General features: G+C 40.6%; 1 protein-coding gene across 3 annotated transcripts in view; it reads right to left on the bottom strand.

Moving 5' to 3' along the window:
• Positions 1 to 17407, bottom strand: part of DENND1B (DENN domain containing 1B) — a 165178-nt gene that overhangs the window by 93776 nt on the left and 53995 nt on the right. For all 3 annotated transcript variants that reach the window (XM_069862529.1, XM_069862528.1, XM_069862530.1), the window contains exon 4: positions 12435 to 12484. In XM_069862529.1, coding sequence (XP_069718630.1) covers positions 12435 to 12484 — 50 coding nt within the window. The remainder of the gene's footprint in view (positions 1 to 12434; positions 12485 to 17407) is intronic.

Raw genomic sequence — 17407 nt, forward strand, 5'->3', positions numbered from 1 at the left:
CCTCTGACTCTTTGTTCTCAACTCCAGGTCCCAGTCCCAACCTCCATTCCATTCCTGACCCCCCACTTTCTGCTTGACAGTATGAACCTTCTACCAATTTCTTTTTAAGAGGAAATAGTATCTTCACTGTGATGACGTGTCTCACCTACTTCACACTCTCAAGCCAGGCACCTTTCTCTCATAAGCAATTTGTCAGCTTCAGACAGAGGATCACTGAGAGCATGGGATGGACCCGCTTTTCAGCGTGGCCAAACTTCAGTGTTTTTCATAGAAGTTGCCAAATATATTCAATGCAAGTATTTTAGAAGACCAATAAACTGGATCTCAAGTTTATTCTTAGAACTGCACTTTTCCAAAATCTCACAAAAGGAATCAGCTTTAGGTAGAGTTGGCATTTTCCACCAGGAGGTGTGACGCATGGCACAGGATGAATCACAGAATTTTTGGGGTTGGAAAGGACCTTTAAAGATTTAATTAAAAACCAAATGAAAATAAAGTTACAATGGGGAGTGCATGGAGATTTGAAAATGTAAAATGTAGCAGTTCTGCCTGTAATTCTGTCATCTACTGTTCTTTTCCCACTCTTACATGATCTACAGCAGAGTACCTAAGCACCTGATAGTAAGCGCTATGATTAACATGTTGCGTGGTTCAATCTGAGATGCCAAGCTGAAAACTAATTCCTGCAGAAACTGAGAACCATAGCAGATCTCACAGACTTCAAAACTAAAAGCACAATTTTTTTTTTTAATATCGCCACAAAAATGAAAAAAAAAAAGTTTTCCCCTAGGTAAGAAGAAAGTAGAAAATGATCAAACTGTGAGAAAAGTTACATGGGACACATTATACTACTTAACACATAAATGACAGAAGTTTAAAGATCATTTAAGTGGTACCACTACTCACTCATTTCATTTTGGTCAGTCCCTTGTGAATACCCAGTGACCAGGCTGAAACAAAAGCCTGTGCTGAGCATACAGAGCATCATAAGTTACCTTCAGTCCAGTATAATCACCGGAAACCCATGATAATTAATGGGCATTTTCTAGTTAGGTAATTAAACTCAAGTAACTAAAACAAGCATTCTCCTCCCTTGTCTTCAATGGACTGGAACAACCTAGTGCGCTCTCTAAACGCGGTGAAGGATCAATGGCTTTCACTCAGTCCTTCATTTTTCAGGTTCTGAGCAGTTAGCACGCTGCCTGTATATAATATCTGATACAACAGAGAGCCATCAATAACAATTCATTATTACACCCCTGCTAAGAATGCAATTTTCTATTTTAAATCTTTGGATTTTCCTCTTTATTCCTGAGAACAGACTGTCACTGAAACCTGCAGTATGGTTGCAGCACCCTTGCATACGCTGTGGCTGGGGGTTACACAGTAATTCAGCAGAGGCTGGTCAGTCAGAAGCACTGGTGATCATAGAATCATAGAATAACCAGGTTGGAAGAGACCCACCGGATCATCGAGTCCAACCGTTCCTATCAAACACTAAACCATGCCCCTTAGCACCTCGTCCACATGTGCCTTAAACACCTCCAGGGAAGGTGACTCAACCACCTCCCTGGGCAGCCTGTTCCAGTGCCCTGTGACCCTTTCTGTGAAATATTTTTTCCTAATGTCCAGCCTAAATCTCCCCTGGTGGAGTTTGAGGCCATTGCCTCTTGTCCTGTCCCCTGTCACTTGGGAGAAGAGGCCAGCATCCTCCTCTCTACAACCTCCTTTCAGGTAGTTAGAGAGAGCAATGAGGTCTCCCCTCAGCCTCCTCTTCTCCAGGCTAAACAACCCCAGCTCTCTTAGCCGCTCCTCATAAGGCCTGTTCTCCAGCCCCTTCACCAGCTTTGTTTCTCTTCTCTGGACTTGCTCCAGAGCCTCAACATCCTTCTTGTGGTGAGGGGCCCAGAACTGAACACAGGATTCGAGGAGTGGTCTCACCAGTGCTGAGTACAGAGGGAGAATAATCTCCCTGGACCTGCTGGTCACACCGTTTCTGATACAAGCCAAGATGCCATTGGCCTTCTTGGCCACCTGGGCACACTGCCGGCTCATGTTCAGTCGGCTGTCAACCAACACCCCCAGGTCCCTCTCCGCCAGGCAGCTTTCTAGACAGACTTCTCCTAGTCTGTAGCACTGCACAGGGTTGTTGTGCCCCAAGTGCAGGACCCGGCATTTGGCCTTGTTAAACCTCATCCCATTGGACTCAGCCCAGCAGTCCAGCCTGTTCAGATCCATTTGCAGAGCCTCCCTACCCTCCAGCAGATCAACACTTCCTCCCAGCTTAGTGTCGTCTGCAAACTTGCTAAGGGTGCACTCAATGCCTTCATCCAGGTCATTGAAAAAGACATTGAACAGGGCTGGACCCAGCAGTGAGCCCTGGGGAACCCCACTTGTCACTGGCCTCCAGCTGGATTTAACTCCATTCACCACCACTCTCTGGGCCCGGCCGTCCAACCAGTTTTCCACCCAGGAGAGTGTGCGCCTGTCCAGGCCAGAGGCTGACAGTTTCCCAAGCAGAATGCTGTGAGAAACTGTGTCAAAGGCTTCACTGAAGTCCAGGAAGACACATCCACAGCCTTTCCCTCATCCAGCAGCTGAGTCACTTTGTCATAGAAGGCGATCAGGTTAGTTTGGCAAGACCTGCCTTTTGTGAACCCGTGTTGACTGGGCCTGATCACCCGGTTCTCTTGCATGTGCTTCATGATAGCACTCAAGATCACCTGTTCCATGACTTTCCCTGGCACTGAGGTCAGACTGACAGGACTGTAGTTTCCTGGGTCCTCCCTGCGACCCTTCTTGTAGATGGGCACAACATCAGCCAGCCTCCAGTCCAGTGGAACTTCCCCAGTCTTCCAGGACTGTTGGAAGATTATGGAAAGGGGTTTGGCCAGCACATCCGCCAGCTCCTTCAATACCCTTGGATGAATCCCATCTGGCCCCATAGACTTGTGGGTGTCTAGTCAGGCTAGCAAGGCTCTGACCACCTCCTCTTGGATCAAGGGAGCCTCATTTTGCTCCTCTAGCTCCTGGGTTTGTACACAGACGGAACAACTTCCTTTACAATTAAAGACTGAGGCAAAGAAGGCATTAAGTACCTCAGCCTTTTCCTCATCCCCTTTCACTGTTGTTCCTTCTGCGTCCAATAGGGACTGTATGGTCTCCCTAGTCCTCCTTTTATTATTTATATATTTATAGAAAGATTTTTTGTTATCTTTCACAGACTTTGCCAATCTGATTTCTAGTTGAGCCTTAGCCCTTCTGATTTTTTCTCTACACAATCTCACTTCCCTCCTGTAGTCCACCCAAGAGGCCTGTCCCCTCTTCCAGAGCCCATAAACGTTTCTCTTCTTCTTGATATCACTCAAGATCTCTCTGTTCAACCAAGCTGGCTTTTTCCCCTGCTGGCTTTTTTTCCGGAACATGGGGATGGCTTTCCCCTGAGCTGCTAGAATTTCATTTTTGAAGAGCTCCCAGCCCTCATGGGCTCCCTTGCCCTTAAGTACTGTCTCCCAGGAGACTTTGCCAACCAGTCTTCTGAAGAGTTCAAAGTCTGCCCTCTGGAAATTTAATGCTACTGTCCTGCTAACCACCCTCTTCACTTCACCTAGAACAGAAAACCCTATCATCTCATGGTCACTTAGTCCTAGGCGTCCACCTACTGCCACATCCCCCACAAGGCCTTCTCTGTTCACAAACAGCAGGTCCAGGAGGGCACCCTCCCTTGTTGGTTCATTCACCAGCTGTGCAAGGAAGTTGTCTTCCACACACTCCAGGAACCTCCTAGACTGCTTCCCTTCTGCTCTATTGTACTTCCAGCAGATATCAGGAAGATTGAAGTCTCCCACAAGAATGAGAGGCATAGATCTAGAGATTGACCCCAGCTGTTTATAGAAGAGCTCATCAGCTGCTTCTCCTTGGCTGGGTGGTCTGTAACAGACTCCCATCACAAAATCTACCTTCTTATGGGCTCCTCTGATTTTAACCCACAGGCACTTAATCTCCTCATCACCACAACCCATCTCAACGGTGTCCAAGTCCTCCCTTACAAAGAGGGCTACCCCGCCTCCTCTCCTACCCTTCCTATCTCGCCTGAAGAGTTTGCACCCCACCATAGCTGCACTCCAGTTATATGAGTCATCCCACCACGTTTCTGTGATGGCAACGACATCATAGGCTCCTTGCCCTATGACAGCTTCCAGCTCTTCCTTCTTATTCCCCATGCTGCATGCATTGGTGTAAATGCACTTCAGCTGAGCTGCCGAGCCTTCAGCCCTCTTAGAGGGAACAGAGTTCATTCCCAATTGCCTGGTAACTGGAGTAGCTAGCTCCAGAGTGCCCCTATCTCCCTTAGCACCCCCAGGTGTGTTTTCCCCCACTTTCTGTGTGGTGATGTACTGGTCCTCACAAGCACACCCTCTCCGAATCACCAGTGCCCCATGTCCAGGCTCGCTCCTGTCTAACCTGGTCTCAACCCCCTCCCCCTTCACATCTAGTTTAAAGCTCGATTTATGAGCTTAGCTAGGTTTTTAGCAAGGGCTTTAGTGCCCCTAGGAGACACGTGTCCCATCCTTAGCAACAAAGCCTGGGGGTGCGTGAGCCACCCCATGATCAAAGAAGCTCACACCAGGCTCAGAGCCAGGCATTAATCGAATTCTTCCTGACTTCCAGCTCCTCTCTGCCTTGGGATGGAGCAGAATACTGTTTGTGCCCCAGAGCCCTCCATCATTTTCCCAATGGCCCTGAAGCCTTTTTTGATGGTTTTGGTCTTTCTGTTTACTAGATCATCGTTACCAGTTTGGACTGCTATCAGAGGACAGTAGTCTGTCTCGTGGACCAGGGAAGGAAGTTTTCTAGCTACCTGCTTCACTGATGCCCCTGGTAAGCAGCAGACCTCTCTGTGGAGCAGGTCCAGTCTGCAAATGGGTCCCTCCGTTCCTTTTAGGAGGGAGTCCCCTACAACAATCACCCTCCTCTTCTTCTTAATGGAGGATGTTTTTACCTTTTTCTGAGGATGGTGCGGCCTAGGGAAGGATTCTAGGCTGTGGGAGTCATCACCCTCATCCTCAGGGTTGGATTCCACCTGCAGCACTTCATATTTGTTCACCAGGGGGATCTGGGGTTTTGCCGTCTGGTTGAGGGGAGCACGTTTCCTTCGTCTGGCAGGAACTTGCTGCCATTCCCCATCTCTTGTTCCCCCAACCTTGCAGTTTGCAGGTGGATGGTGTTTGGACACACCAGCTCCAGCAGCCTGCTGAGTTAGTGAGAGGGCACTACTCCACTGGTCTATCTCCCTCTCACACTCCCTGATGGTCCTCAGCCTCTTTACCTCCTCGATGATGGTGATGCACCATGCCTCCTGCTCCCTTCCTCTCTCTGCTCTGCTGCATCCCACTGTCAGCTTTTGGCAGCCACAACTGGCTGCTTCTTGCATCACAGAACACCTGGCATGGTTAGACTGGGTCTTTATGCACTATCTTAATCCAAAGAGATCATTGAACACAAAAAGTGATTGTTAAGAGATGCCCATCTATGCAGGCATTGCTTTGAATGCACTGTGTACATGTATGTCAGGCAAATCAACACTCCACTACTGCTTGAAAACAATTCTTTAGCACAAGATACTCCCATCAATAAGGATCTCTTGCTCTCGGTTACTTGCCTCCGCCCTTACCAAAACCTGATGATGGCATGAGAAAATAACCAGTATTGCAATTAATGCATACATAAAATTGTCGCAGTACAAGATGACTTTAAAAATGAGATGTAAATTCTGATATTCTCTATCAAAAATAGCCCAGCCAAGCCACAACATTTCAGCAGGAGGCAATGTCTGTGCCATCTAACCAGCTCCAACTCAATGACTTCTTTTTGCCTCTTCAGGAGAGACAACTCTATGTTTTGACAGTCAGTGTAAAAGTGGCCCAGCTTGAAAACTGCTTCCTACAGAGTTTAGAAGTATATGCAAAACCCGCACACTCCAGATTTTCAAACTGAGAAAAACTCCAAGGCTAAAACTGAATGTCCACAAAGAACTCAAATGTTTGCATTTGGTCTAATTTGCTTCACAGGAACAGCTAACAGAAGCCAGTGACCATCCATCTGGACCACATTTTCTGCTCAGAGTTTAAAATACTGAATTAATTCTGGGTTTCTATTTTGAGAGCTCTACATAAGATTTGGAGACAGCAAGGATGCCTGTGTTTTTGTTTGTTTTTTTTTACTGTTTACAGAATTAAAACTGACTATATGCAGGCCTTGAGGGTTTCTGTATATCAACAGATAACCACAGTATATAAATCCCACACATAAAACATTCAAAAAGTGCTGGCACTACAGTTTTAACATGTATGTATTGCATGTACCATAATGTGGACAACAATGGGCTATTGATGCCTCTCTGTTTCATAGTAGCATGTGGAGGTTGTTCAGAAAACTCTCGCCTCCAGAGGCAGAGAGCAGCTCCTGGCACTGCTACTGAATCACAGCAATGGTGCCTCTCAAGTCCTCCTTAATATGAAAATCAACACAGGTAAAGTGCAATTATTTCTTACCAGAATTCCCCAAACAAAATCAAATGGCCAAGCTTAAAAAATGTTCTGTAAAACACTGGTCTGGTTAGCTGCTTGAAGAGAGCGTGATCTACTCACTTGTGCATGGACAGCAGACATAAATCGTTGCCAGCCACCACTGACCTTCTCCTCACTCATTCCTCTGCCTTGCTTTTGACTTGCTTTCAACTCCTGCCCTGCATGCTTACATTTAATCTTAGCTTAATAATAATAAATCACTAATAGCAAAGAATGTGCGTAAACACTTATTAACCCTGCAGACTACAATGGGCTCTTTCAACTTTATTATGGTTTCCTATAGGAATAAAAGTAGTTTTTAAATTTTTCTAGCCACAAAATGCAGAAAAGACTCTTTCGTACCCATGGAGCAGGTGAAGAGTCAGTTTAAAGATTTTTGTTTACACTACAGCCATTGTTCAGGCCTCATTTTAAGATCTCCTTTAGAGAGCTGATTAACGCAAAAATCTGCATGTCTAACCATTAAATTTATCCTTTGTTCTCAATAAAAATCGCTCTTCTTCCAAATCAATGTTTAGAACAGAGATCATGTTTGAAATTTTTTTTTTCATCAAATTTTAGGCATTTTTAATGGATTTTGAATTTCAGAGAGATTTTTCAGAGACTTCATTTTTCCAGTGAGTTTCAAAAAACTAAAGACTTCATGCACAGAAGTATAGATTTTGAAGATTTATTTTGAAAAGAAAACAAAGTCACTGATATCATTAATTATACGATGAAAAATACACAAACTTGACAAATGTAGCTAAAATATATAGTTCTGATTAAAGCTTTGCCAGCTGCTAACTAAACCTGAAAATTTCAAATGTACTTCATCTCCCAATCCGATGCTGAAAAGCAAATCCCATCACTCATTCACTCCAATTCTCCCCAGATCACAGAATAGATAGAAATTGTTTCAAGCAGGAATTTGAAAACCTGATGTTAAGGTAATGGTACAAGCTGATAAAGAGACTGGGTAACCCTAGGTTGGTCCATCTCCTTCAACTAATTGCTATCCTCAAATACAAGCTTCAGGTACTTTTTTCTCCACTTCAGAGCCTATCCCATGATCCGTGACTCCACATCTCTGTCTCCCCTTGTGAAGGGCTCCTCTGCTCCCACTGAGCTATATGACTTGAGCTCTGCTTTCCAGAAACCTCAACCCCTTCCACATCAGAAAGAAAAAGAAGAGGAAGAAAACTGCAGAAGATATGAAAATGTATAAAGCTGCCACCAAATACAGAAATTCCCACAAATAAAAAGCACAGCTAGCTTATAATTGGGGTTATGTTATCAAAACAACAGAAGCATTAATAGAAACCACAAGTACTTAGAGTAAAGAGTCTTGCTGGCTGTTTAAGTCACAATACAAGTCTGCTCTGTCCGGGGGTCCTGGCCACTATACCTGGCCCAGGGTCTATCAGAGCAGACCGCAGCTCCCTCAGCGTGCCCAAGGTTTCTCTCAGACAAGTCCACTTCTTACACACATGGAAATCTAAAAATTCACATTCTAAACTAGTAGTTACATTTTCCCACAATATACAGCTCATGCTGCAACACATCCTTACAAAGACTCTTCTCTTACACATACATTTTTATATTACATACACATATAACACAGTACAATGAGATAATGGATGGAAAGAACTCAATTGTATATAACTACTGCTTCACTTTTGAGTTCACAACTTATCTTTCATACTGACTGGAATGACTGAAGCATACAGGAAAGTTTGTTTATCTTCATCTGTACAGTTTGAAATACATTCTTAATAATTTACTTTTCATTCTCAACTATTTACTTCAAAGGCAAAGATTTGTGTGTAAGACATTTTATCATTGCCTCTCACAAGATCTGAAAATCCAATGATCTCTCCAGACATTGTTTTGCACTTGTCCTGTTCACAGCTGTGTTTCTGCACACAGAAATTACCAGAAATACTAACAGAAGCAGCATTAGCAATGAACAGAAGAGTGGAAGTGATGTCACTCCTGCCATTATTACCCATTGATTCTAATAGATTATGAGTTAAAAAATACATACAGTAATTCCCATTTTTAGCAATATTCTACCACTACTGAGAAATCTTGTACAGCATCAGCATTAAAGCCACTTCTTATGCACCAAAATATAACACTTCCCATGCAATCAGGTAAGCGCAGTAGGGGAAATGAATGAGGTACACGTCACTGTCTCCATGCTGATCCTACAAGCAGTTTCCAAAGCGTCTTAGCAAAAAAAGGTGCGCATGCTACACCTTCAGCAGAAGAAATGCATCCCAAAAGAGAAAAGATAGAAGGATGGAAGGAGAGAGGGGAGAAGTATTTATGGCAGAGATAAATAGACAGATAAAACAGAGGGGTCAAGCACTGATGATGCAGCACAACTTAGGACTGAATTTGAAATGAGTCCAAAAGAAATGAGAGGAAGAGTTGCATGTTCACTAGTCATCATCCAGCTAAATAACTGACAGATGTAGAGATCGAGGTGTGGGCTCTCTCCAAAGTTACACCCGAGTTTTGGGTTGAAAGTGAAAACATGGAAGACTGCTGAAGAAAGAAAAATTAAGAAAACCATCCAGATAAAGGATTCAAGGAACAAGAGAGAAGACAAAGCACCTTTTCTGATGTCGTAGTATTAGTTTAGCAAACATTAAATGAAAATTAAAATATCTATGTACTCAAATGCTAAATCCACCTATCCCATATGAAAAGAAACTTAGAAATTCTGTGGCAGAGCAAAGGGAACTTACTCATAAATATCTACAAGAAAACTGTTAGTATGTTACACAATCATGCCATTTATTTAGCATAAAATAATTTATTCACAAAAAAAGTCACAGGTTTCTTGGAGCAAATGCTCAAGAACTTCCATGACACAATTAATTTCTTAATCCCTTCAAAATAAAATGTAAGTCATAAACAGCAGTACTGAAATTATGTGCTTGCTTTCAATAAGAAATTCTATATAAAACTCAAAGTTTAAGTCATGGTCAAACTTTAAACCATTGTGCTTTTTTTGGCTTGGCTCTCAGTTCAAATTTAATGGGAGTTACCTCTAGATTTTTAATCACCATACACAGTATATACTTTTCATAATTAGAACAAGTAGTGCACAGTTATTTATAACATCTGCAAAAAAGATAAAGTATGCCTGGTGAGATGATGTAAGCAGCAACAAAGACTGAGAACTAAATCTTGGTATGTCTACAATCACTGTATCATAAAACAAAATCAAATACATGTTTTCATTTCTTTCACTTTTCAATTCATTAACTAATTAATACAGGTGAAGTGGAGGAAAACAGGTGACAATATTACCACTGTCCTTCAACTTTTCCATTTCCATAATTTGAAGAATATAGATTTCCTACTTTACACAGTTTTATTTAGCTGGTTAACAGAAAAGACACTCCACTCCCTCTAGCTCTGCTCTAGAGTAGGAACCCAGAAGCAAGCTATGGAACAGTCTCCTTTTTCTAATTTTAGTTATCTTCATCAGCAGCATTACTGGACATCATAATTCTTGCACTGGTAAATGTCTAGCTCCTACTAGGTTAAGATACTGCTTGAAGTGATTTATATATGTATAGTACACATAATACAGCTTGAGAAACTATGCTCTTTAAGGTACAGTATGCTCAATTAATGAAACAGATATTCTGTGTTTCACTTTAATCAAAGCTTTCTGTACAGAAATTGTAATTGAAACTACCTGAAAAATACTTGGAAGTACTACATGCATAGCCTAGCAAGATCCTGTACACAAGAAAGTATTTTCAAATATTTTTTTTTCCACCAGAGAAGTGAAAAAAGTAGCTACAGTAGTGTTTGCCTCAATACGTTTCCATATCAGACTAAATTTCGAACAAGTAAAACTGAGAAAGCAGAAGACAACTGAACATGTTTGGGGCTTTTTTTTAAAAAAAAAAAATGGCTAACATACATCTAGACTATAGAAAATGCCTGAACTGAGAAGTAACTACTACATACGCTACACAGCCAGCAAGTTTTTCACAGAAACAGGTTGCCAGTAATCAGTTGCCTGTTCCTTGAGAATGAGGCTCAAGTATTTGTGTCCTTTTCCGCACAATAGCTCTGCCCCTCCTCCTTGTCCGTGCTCTTTTACACTCTCATGATGCCTCATTACCGTTAGTTCCCCCACAAATCCCCTAAAACTCAGCTCCCAGTGACACAAGAAGCTGCAAGTGCTGTGGCTGGTGTTACAGACACCACAGTACCACCTGAGCAGTCAGCAAACACATCGGCTCCATTCCCCTTGACATTCTATCTCAGCATCCAGGAATCTATCCTTCCTCTGTCCAACTGCCAATTTTTTATGAAATTTGTAGAAATTTTGTACCCTCGAAAGCATTACTTTATAATCAAGTATGAGGCCAAGAGTCAAGGGGCATGTCTGAGAGGGGGCACAGAAGGGCACTAACAGACAAACAATAAGACATCTCATAACTTTTTCTTTTTCCCCTTTTTTTTCTTTCTCCTTCAGACACCCAGCTAAAATACCTACCTAGCTATGCTATAAATTCATGTATTCCCACAGTTTACTGTATGAAATGGATAAGCTTAATCAAGCAACTAAGGGTCTTCCGAATGGTTCAACAGAAATAGTTAATACAAGATGAATTCTTTGAAAGTAATTATTCATTCCCAGTGATTATCTTCTTGCCACTGGATGGCAGCAACAGAATCTCACCTTTTTGTTATCCTTAAATTTTATTACCATTATTCATCTTCATTACTAATTTTGAGCAGAATTTCATACATATCATAAGCACATTAATGCTTTAAAGCAAACACTGACAACCATAGGAGTTAAGTCACTAAGACAGCTTAAAGGACACTGAGCTTTACAGGTTCAAAAACCAAACAACTTAATTAAATTCAACTATAAAAGACCAAAATGAACCTAGTTTACTTCAGGAAAGTTGTATTTATGAATATCTTTATTTTGCCAGTGTGTTTTTCTGAAAAGTCTCTCTTCTTTCCTCTACATACACACCATCTTTTACTCCATATATAGTAGCTTCTCATGTCCAATAGAAGCTTCTCATCTTTGAGTCCCTATCTACAACTGATGCCAACGTTGTTCTGAAACACCTGCTCAGCCTGCACACTACCTGGGTGTATCTTTGATTAATTATGGAAATCAGGATTCTAATTCAATATTTGTTGATTTGGACAATATAACTTTTCCAAACTGAGTAAGTAAAATTGATCAAATTAATTAACACTAATCAATTTTACAAGCCTAAATAAATATTTTAATTAATAATAATGTTTTATATGAAGAATTTAAGTGACTGTTGGCATTACATGGAAGCCACACTGCAACTGATACCAGAAAGGTAAGAGCTGATAAACTATAAACATTGGTTTCGATTATTCTCTGAGAAAAAACAATCATATATTCAGTTACTTCCATGTAATTAAAGTCTTAATTTCTTTAACTCAAACAACGTGTTTCTAGTACTGCTTGGTGAGTTTTTATATCCTGGTGCATGGTAACATTTTTTATGATGCTTGCTGTTCGAGGGAAACCATGTTATATTCTTATATTAACACAGATGGTGTTTACAATTATAACGGACAAAACTAGGAGCTGGAACGTAGCTCTGTCTTGAAGGAAATATCCCTAAAATTCTGTAAAGGTTGCATTTTGCTGTGATAATTTCCTACTAGTGATTCCATACTGACTGGAACAACAAAGGACGTGTTCTCATCTGCAGGTGCAAGGTTAGGGCGTATGGTCTGTTTTCCTTTTCTTTAAATCTTTCCTTGCAGTTATGCTAAGTATAATTTTCTGTAAAACATTTTTAAATAAACAATAACTGTACCACATACCTTTCAACGTCAAAAGGAAAGCAGAACTTTGGAACGCTGTTCAGCACTTCCTGTAAATAGAAGTGAAAGAAATAAAGTTAGGATTTTGAAAAGGCTTTAATCTGTATTTGCCAGCAACTGCCCTACAGCTTGCCTTTTAAAAATATCCAAAAAGTAGTCTTAACAAATAATAAATTCAAGGGATATATGATCACAAAAAATACAGCACACGTTCCTGGACTGAAATAATTGATTATTAAAAAGGAATTAAGTTTGTGCTTTGGCAGATTGCAAAGACAATGCCATAGAAGCCCCAGGAGGGAAAAGCCTGGCCTGAAGGGTATTAACACCCTTCACATCCCCGCTGGGATTCCCTTCAACAAGGCCATATGGATTTTACAAGAAGCACCACACCATATGGGTAAGCTACGTCTGCTGCTACTTGTACCACAGACTAGCCACAGGGACTTCTGACAGATCCTGGCTCAAAAATACAAATGTTGTTTCAATTAAAATGCAGGCAGAGAAAAGGGAATGAAGTTGGCAGCAGAATGAATTACAGAGAGGTATAACAACTCTATACATGTTCCATAGTCAAATACTGAAAATGATGGAAATCGTCTGCTGGTCGAAAGGCGAAAGTTATATGATTAACCCTTTGGGTTTCACAAGCAAGTCTTGCTATTAATAAAGGGAAGGGGGGAAATCCGCCAGATCTCCATTCATACTATACTATGAAACGATAATATCACTCTTTCTTGCAGAATTTTATTTAAGAAGCTGTTTAGTGGCAAATAAAATGTGTTAATTAAGCATAAAAATGCCCTCAAACTCGTCCCCCCTTTTTTTTAAAGTGGGTTACCAGATCCGTTTGCAACAAATATTCAACAAAGACTTTACAAGATCCCAGAAAAAAAAAGGTTTTATATTCTTGCTCCCAACTGGGAAAACAAACCCTCTGTGAAATGTTTCAGCTAAGAAGAGACAGTCAACATTAACCTAGTTGCTTAAAGCTACAGAATTCCTTTTTTGTAGCAGACCAACAGGCACACCCACACACCGCTGTATACACAAGTTATCCCATAAGGTGGGTGTTTTCAGAAAAAATGTGCATTGATCACAAATTTTGAGAGCTGCAAGTGGGATTTAAGAACACAATCTAAGAAGCCAGCACTCTCCAGCTTGAACTCTCCATTTTCTGCATGTTCAACAGTCAACTCACATTAGGGGAAATTATATATTTAAATTCCTATACACCACAATAACTATTTACTTCAAACATTCACCTGATTCAGTGGATAGTGTAAAACATGAAGAAGCCATGCGAGGTCAGCAAGGGACCAATAGCTCAGTAAAAGATGCCTCTGCAACATTTTTAAGGTCTATGTGCCCCAGTGAATTATCATCCAGAACAAAATGGAAAAGTCAACAAGAGAGTTCAAGAAGCCTTTGCAACTTTTACTTTGTCAGCACAGATAAAGAAGGGTATGAAAGCCACATGTTGTGTTCCGGGAAAGTTTATTAACTTAATTACGAACACTAGCGGTACATATAATATTCTCCAAAAGAAACCACTGAAGCACCACCCCGACTGCTGCGAGTGGCCACTGCAGAAGGATGAGGAGCAAAGTACAAACAAGGTAGGTAAACATTTGAATATCTGTAGGTGGGGAAATAAGCATACAGAATGCTGGTAATGGTAATAATAAACTCTAACAAAAGAAAGCAGGCAGAACAGGGCTAATCAAAATTTCTTAACTTAGAAATCTCCTGAACACTACCAAATTGTTTCCAACTTCAGGGCTCATAAAGCCTATTTTTCCCATTCCAAAGAAATAGTATTTTATACTCTATTTAAATTCTCTTTCCAAATCTGCACCTATTCTCACACTATAGGAAGTAATTTTCTCCTTACTGCTGAGGATTTTAATTGCTGCCTGGTGAGCTTAGCACTGACTCAGAACTGGGTATGGAAATATCCTCATTTATGTTCCCCATTGCATTCTCTCAGAATAAATTATCACACAAGAAAAAGAAAACAAAACCAAAAAAATCAAAGCTATTAGCTCAATATTTTGACTAAACAACCTGAAAATGATGGGTATGTTTTGCAGCGTTTTGCAGGCTGAGCTGCAGGACAGCAACCCCCCGCCCCCGCCAGCGAGCACACGTGCGCACAACTTCTGCAGAGCAGCCCCAGCACGCTTCCCAACTGGCAGGAGCATTCCTCAGGGGACAAGTCTTTAAACCTCCGCACTCTTTAAAATTCAACCAGCCAGCAGGTCTATAGACTGGTGTATAAACAGTATAGACAAAAAAAAAAAAAAACCACAAAACCCCTCTCTCAGCTTATGTCAGGGACAAAGCAGCTCAGCAGTTGACTGCTGCTCCCCTGACAGTGTAAGCCAGGTTTACACAGATCAATAGATGGACTCCTACCTAGCTTCCGGGGCTCAGTTTTCTCCCTTAATTACAGGTGCTATTCAGATTTTTAAAGTGGAAGAAAACAAGATGCCCCCAAGATGCTCCCAGACAAATCTAAAATGCAAATGACGTTATATACACATTCATATACACAGTCATTATTCATGTACAACCACAGTTGATACTTGCAGTAACCTCTGTAATTAATAAAATTTGAGCTCTGTCTCCTAATGGTCATCATTTTCAAGGATCCATAACTCTGCTAGGACTTATTACTGAAGACAAGAAGTTGTAGAAGTCTTCAGAAAGCAAGATATCCTTGACTGTGTCCCATGATTATTTCCTCCTTTGGTTCTCACAGTATTAGTGCCTTCAGAAATGGTTGCTGTGTCATAAAGGAATGAAATTGTACATGCGGGGAAAGGATAATAATTTTGTAAAAAAAAAAAAAAAAACCCCAAGTGAAAGATTATCTATTTTTTTGCTTTCAAACACCAAATAAACATCTATAGTTGCATATGCAACAGAGTTTAATTGCTAAGTTGAAGGACAAGAGGACAAGTATCTCATTCTTTCTACAAGCTTCACATGAAAGAAGAAAATCATAAAATTAATGTGAATTACAGCATGCTACTTCCCTCACAAAAAGCTTAAACAAAAATGGAAATGGTATTTACACCTATAGCACAGCAGCTGAAACTAACACTTTCACAGGTTCAAGATCCAGTGGTTTTATTAATTCACTTTCATCAGCTGCAATACGCAACTTCAGCCTGACCCGGTCATGTTAACTGGCTACACACTGAGATAATATTACAGAAGCCTAAAAAGTAAGAATTATTAGCATTTCTTGCTGGTTTTGATACTCGTACAGGTAATTCTGCGTACCATCATTTTATAAAGCAATGAAAAAGATAGTAGAAGATGCTTCTGAACTCATACAGGCCAGACTTCTGGATTGGCTCATGATAATTCACAATCTTGCCTTTAACTGAAAATATTGGTTAGTCATTTTGGTTGGATTCAAGATATACACCATATTCCCTACTATAACTAGAAAAGATAAGATTTTTATCTATATAGATATAAAAATCTGTATGAAGCTGTTCAGTATACATCGTAGAGCAGTGACTTGAGAGGATACTTGTGTCTTTTTTTACTCGAACTAGACACAATCTTCCTACAGGTGGAAGAAGATACAGGAGATTCTTCTATAGGAAAATTGCACCAGATTTTACATATATATATATATAACAGAATCAGCTTATTAATGTGTCTCTGCACAGGTATGAGTGGGTTCTTTCACTTTAACTTCTGCATTTCAACCAGTTCTTTTTCTATGCAGATGAGGCCTGACGAACTGGCAGAAATTAAGTTCACCACTTAATATTACACTACTAAAATAATTGAGTATAGAAGCTTAACCTGATTAGTTTCTGAGGTTAGAAGGATGTGGGAACTATTCACCCCAGCATTATTTTTCTCATTATAACTTATTCCACAGTTTACATTTAAGAAGGGAGCAAAAATAAACTGATTTTTCCCAAGTGAAGGATTGAAAATCTTCACTGATGATAGTAATATTTTAAGGTATCCAGAATGCTGAACAACTTCATAAATAGCAGTTCATACACTGTTCTTTTAAAAGAGTCCTGCTACCTTCCAGCTGTTTCTGTGTTTACCTGCAGCATGACTGTTCCTCAAGCAAGCAGGTGGGTTCTCCCCCAGGTCCATTCAAGAAAGGAAACAGGCTTACAATGAGACACAGTCACACCATGTCCATCGCACAGACATGTCAGGGTACCTACAGAAACCAGAAATGGCCTAAATATAATAAAACAGATAGTAACCAAGATGATTTGAATTACTTAATTACATAATCCAGATCAGGTTACCAAAATCATTCATATAAACTAGCACTCAAATAACTATCCTCATCTCTATTCTTCTTTGACGCAGAAGTCAGCCAAAGAAAATCCAACTATAGAAGCACAAATATATGGTCATCCATATCATTATAAAACACACTTGCTGTTTCTCTTCCCCCCACAATTATCCTTACTTCTTGAAGTGCTTTCTTTCTTAGTAACAGTGGTTTTCTATCTTTTGTCTGTCTCTTATTTCTCTACCTTATTTTAGTGAAATCCTTTTGTCTGTCCTTTTTCACTGAAAGGGGAATTTCTCTTTTTTGTCAGTTTTATCTTAGTCATATCCACTTTATTAAAGAGTTTCCTTTTTCTTTCCTTGTTGACAAAAGCTACTTCCTATTCTATTTTAGTATTTCATCTAATTGTCCTTCAACACTCTTATTTTCTTCCTGCCAGAACTTCCTCTCCCTGTTAACCTCCTTTTAAATGTGTTCTCTTGAAACACCTGATAGCAAATCTCTGGTTTCGTTCTTCTTACCAGTTGTCCCCACTCAAATCTCCATCTCCAACTCCAATGCCCTCTCTTCTTCACCCTTAATCCAACATGCTCTCTCAGCTTTCCTCCAAAGGGTTTCTATTCTTACCATTGTTTTCAGTCACCCTGTGCCAGTCCAAACAAGCAATCTGCTTGAGATTTAAGAC

The sequence above is a fragment of the Phaenicophaeus curvirostris genome, chromosome 8, assembly GCF_032191515.1.
Source record: "Phaenicophaeus curvirostris isolate KB17595 chromosome 8, BPBGC_Pcur_1.0, whole genome shotgun sequence".
Lineage (NCBI taxonomy): Eukaryota > Metazoa > Chordata > Aves > Cuculiformes > Cuculidae > Phaenicophaeus > Phaenicophaeus curvirostris.